General features: G+C 51.2%; 1 protein-coding gene across 1 annotated transcript in view; it reads right to left on the bottom strand.

Annotated features, from left to right (window-relative positions):
- LOC103073511 (zinc finger protein 501) overlaps window positions 1-3,796 on the bottom strand; it is a 15,011-nt gene extending 11,215 nt beyond the window's left edge. Inside the window, 2 exon segments of the mRNA XM_007457511.1 lie at window positions 687-813; window positions 3,764-3,796. Of these exon segments, the coding sequence (XP_007457573.1) occupies window positions 687-813; window positions 3,764-3,796 (160 nt within the window).
- Window positions 3,797-4,881: the final 1,085 nt, after the last annotated feature.

Raw genomic sequence — 4,881 nt, 5'->3', positions numbered from 1 at the left:
AAAGACAGGACATATGAGTGGTCAGCACTGACTCAGAGCAACTCAAGAAAGAGCAGACCCCAGGAAAGGAAAGACTATTACAATAAAATCCCAAAACAGGGTCTTTCAAGAAAATCTTATATATAAATAGTGACAATGACAATGCCTGCAATCCTGATATAGGCAGTCACAAGGAAGTCTTAAAATTAAGTTTTCATCACAAGGAAAAAAATGTGTAACTCTATATGGTGATAGATGTTAACTAGACTTACTATTGTGAGCATTTTGCAATATATACAAATACCAAATCATTATACAATACACCTGAAATTAATATGTCCTATGCTAATTATATCTCAAAAAAAAGAGAAAAGGGAAAGAATCTGGGGCACAAGGTACCATAGATATGGACACAGTCATTTTGCCAAGGAGAGGACAAGAAATGTGAGCTCTATTAGGCTGACTGCTAGACCGACTCCCAGACACTTCCCTGCATTCCTCGGGGTATCAGACGTTGGGGCTGCTTGAGGAGTACAGTGCTCGGGGCAGTGTACACAGCTCAGCACTGGCATCCACAGCACATATGCCAGGTAAGTGGGGAAGTTAGCAGAGACAATGGTCTAGCCATGGAATGGAGAGAGCTGCCTCTTGGACAGGGGAAAGACAGAGGACAGTTGAGGACACCGGGAGGAATATGAAGGCCTTACCCAGGGATGTTGTAAGTGCAAAGTTCTCCAGCATCACATCATGGTACAGGAACCTCTGTGCCTCATCAAGGAGCCCCCACTCCTCCTGGGAGAAGTAAACGGCCACGTCTTCAAAGGTCACACAGGCCTGCCATGATGGGGACAGTTTGTTCCATGATCAGCTTCTCTCACAGGACCCCAAGTTCATCTACCCACCCACTCATACCCTGCTCACCACCCCCTGCCACTTCCTCATCTCAGAGGAGATACCAGGCCCTGGTGTCACTGATGTGCACACTCTTCTCATGGTCCCTTTGATTACCCTGTCCACCCACAGCACCAGGCAGGTGGACAGACAGATGCTATCTATGCTCTGGGCCTGGCACACAGGGAAGGACTCCCTCTTACGAGGAAATGCTCCTAGGATGTCCCAGATCATGCCTCCCAGACATAACCAAGGGTGTGGGCTCACATTTTACCCTTATGTCCTCAGTGCCAGGGCCCTCAGGCCATCAGCTCACACTCCCTTTCAACATCACTCTTTGTACAACGTCTCTCTCAGTGACCACCTCTTTCCTGCCCTGCAACACAGGCATCTGCCTCTCCTTCCTACGTGTCACGGAACACGTGGCATATAGAGTGCTCAGAAAATTCAAGCAGGATCCAACTACCCAGACCTCCACTGGTCCCCACTGCCATTGGCAGTCCTGCCTGACTCTGCTCCTTGCTTCAACCTCAGCCACCCAGAACCACTTGTGCATCTCATACAGTCATGTCCCTCTTCCACATGAGCTACACTTGATGTGCTCTCCCATCAGACTTCCTCTCTTTTCCTAACCATCATTCAAAACAGAGTCCCAGACACTTTCCACCCCAGGTCCAGTGACTCTCCCAGATGACCACTTGTGCCTCTTAAACTAATCCACCAACCTGACTAAAACCCCCCAGAAACAGAAGGTCACAGCAAAACCCTGGTGAGCCCATAGAGCAGTGAATAAGCAGTAGACCTGGCTTCACTGTCAATCTTGCCTCAACTGCTCCTTTGCCACCATTTCTGTCTCATGTGCACTCATCCCTCAGAAATCTAAATCACCTAGTAGCTCATCCTCTTTCCCACACTGTTCCTACGACCACTTATCTCCTTCACCTATGTTTGTGATGTCTATCATCCTCCACCTTGGTGCCCAAGTACAAGGCCCAGCCCTCAGACCCCACTCTCCCCTTCCTGGGCTATTATTAACACTATCATGACCAAGATTATCACCACTAAATGTGACCCACAGTGTTATGGACTGAATGTATGCATCCTCCCAAAATTTGTTATGTTGAAGCCTTAACCCCAAATGTGATGGTAGTTGGAGGCATGACCTTTGGGAAGTAATCAGGTTTAAATTAGGTTGTAAGAAGGACCCTTATAAGAGGAAGACAGGCATCTCTTGCTCTGTCCACCTCCTTGTACCAAGAAAATCTACGTGAGGATACAGGGAGAAGGGAACCATCTGCAAGACGGGAAGAGAGTCCCCCACCAGGAATCTAACCTGCCAATACTTTGATTTTGGATTCTCAGCTTCTAGAACTGTGAGAAATAAAAAGTATTCTGTTCTAGCCATCTAAGCCAAGACACACAGCTCCACCCTGGTCCACATACTATCCACCACCTTCTTCAGGTGTCTGTCCTGAAACCCTCCCCAGAGACCTAGACCTGTGTGTCCAGCTGCCCACTTAATACCTCTACTGATTTCTTCTCTGAAACATCTCATACACTTAACATGCCAAAACAAAACCCCTAATACCGATTGAAAATTAATCCTGGGGCTTCCCTGGTGGCACAGTGCTTAAGAATCCACCTGTCAATGCAGGGGATAGGGGTTCGATCCCTGGTCCGGGAAAATCCCACTTGCCACGGAGCAACTAAGCCTGTGCACCACAACTACTGAGCCCGCGCACCACAACTGCTGAAGCCCGTGCACTCTAGGGCCCACGAGCTGCAACTACTGAAGCCCGTGTGCCTAGAGCCCATGATCCGCAACAAGAGAAGCCACCACGATGAGAAGCCCGCACACTGCAACGAAGAGTCGCCCCCCACTTGCCACACTAGAGAAAGCCCAGGCACAGCAACGAAGACCCAATGCAGTCAAAAAAAAAAAGAAAAAAGAAAAAGAAAATTAATCCTACTACCAAATTCCAGATCCCAACTGATGGAGCTTCCATCCTTCTGGCTGCTACACCCCAAAACCTTACAGTCATCCCTGACTTCTACTCTCACAAAATCAGAAAATCTGAGATCTAATGAAAAAACTGAATTCAGAATCTAACCATGTCTACCACCTCCAAGGTCACCACACTGGTCCACATCATCAAGACTCTCCTGGACTGTTGCAGTAGCGTCTTCCCTGGTTTTCCAACCACCTTCCTCACCCCGCGCCCCATTCGGTTCTCCATTCTGCAGTCACAGGGAGTCTGATAAGAGCTGGGTCAGATCACCTCCCTCCTCCGCTCCAAACCTCCCATCGTTCCCATCACCTGCAGAATAGACACTCAACTTCTCAGAGCGCCATTCCAGGTCTGACTCCTGCCCCCTTGCTCTCTGTTCCCATGAGAAACAAAGGAGACTTGAGATTCCCTTGAACTAGCTCAGTCTCCCTTGCAAGCACCTGCACATTCTGGTACCTATACGCGAGGCAACCAGTCTAACACTCTGAACAGCTTTTGGAAAACTTCTGAAAGCCTAAATCAGGAGAGTCCTTTTCTGTTCACAACTGTCAATGCTCCCGGCCTCCTGAAAATGGCAGCCTGGCATTCCAAGCGCGACTCTGCCTCACCTTCTCTGTTCCCTGAACACACAAGGCAGATCTCGGCGTTCCCGAATCCTCCCGGCTCAACCCGACCTCCAAGCCTTTGCACCTGCCGGTCCCTACGTCTGTGACCCTCTGCAACGCGCCATCAAACCGTCTGTCAGAAACAGGGCCCCACCCACGGCCGCCTCACCATCCTGAATACCGGGGTCTGGGCTGCGGGCACGTGAGCCGGCGCCCCGCACTCGAGGCTTTAGCGTCTTGTGGGGTGAGGGCGGTGAGGGCCGGAAGACGAGCGTTTACCTGAGGCGGGTGCCTCAGTGCCGCCGCCGCCATTGGACTGTGGACGGGGCGGGGAACGGCGGGAGAGGAAGGGGGACGCGGGCACAGTGGACCCTATCCCAGGCCTGGCGCGGACAGCGTCTCCTCTGCGACCTTCTCGGTCTCGACTCGCCGCTGTGGAACCTGAGGCCGAGCGAACATACCCCAAGCGCCTACAAAACGACCGCCACGAGGAGAATGCCGGAAGTCCTGCCCCTACGCGATGCTCTCACAGGGAAGTTCCCTCCTCCTGAGCTTTAATTGGCTTAACGCCGAAGGCCCCCGGCGCAGCGTCCTCTGGGAAATGTAGTTCCAACAGCTCTGAGACCGAGCGTGGAGCGCTGCTCACCTGGACCGCCCGGTAAAGTGGCCCGGTTAGAGCACCTGTGCAAAGATACCAGAACCCTGAGATAAAAGTTTGGGACATCGGCCTTTCTGTTTCAACCATCTTGAAGACTGTGGAGGCCCGCTGAGAACAGGACTTCTGAAAGGACAAATATGCCTGGAAGGCTGTGGTCCAAGGCCATTTTTGCTGGCTATAAGCCCAGTCTCCGGAACCAGAGGGAGCACATAGCTCTTAAAATTGAAGGGGTCTGGGACTTCCCTGGTGGCGCAGTGATTGAGAGTACGCCTGCCGGTGCGGGGGACACAGATTCTGTCCCTGGTCTGGGAGGATCCCACATGCCGCGGAGCGGCTGGGCCCGTGCGCTGCAACTACTCAGCGTGCATGCCGCGACTGCTGAAGCCCGTGCTCCTGGAGCCTGTGCTCCGCAGCAGGAGGGACCACCACAATGAGAAGCCAGAGCACCACAATGAAGAGTAGCCCCCGCTCACAGCAACTAGAGAAAGCCCACGCACAGCAACGAAGACCCAATGCAGCCAAAAATAAATAAATAAATTTATATTAAAAAAAAATTGAAGGGGTCTATGCTCGAAATGAAATAGAATTCTAAATATCTAGGCAAGAGACGTGCTTACGTGTACAAAGCAAAGAAAACAAAGTAACTCCTGGTGGAAAACCAAACAAAACCAGAGTAACCTGGGGAAAGGTAGCTTGTGTTCACGGAGACAGTGGCATGGTTCGTGCCGAATTCCCAAAC

This window comes from Lipotes vexillifer, unplaced genomic scaffold (genome assembly GCF_000442215.2).
Source record: "Lipotes vexillifer unplaced genomic scaffold, Lipotes_vexillifer_v1.1 scaffold995, whole genome shotgun sequence".
Classification (NCBI taxonomy): domain Eukaryota; kingdom Metazoa; phylum Chordata; class Mammalia; order Artiodactyla; family Lipotidae; genus Lipotes; species Lipotes vexillifer.
The sequence above is the reverse complement of the archived record's forward strand: the minus strand, read 5'-3'. Positions and strand labels throughout refer to the sequence as shown.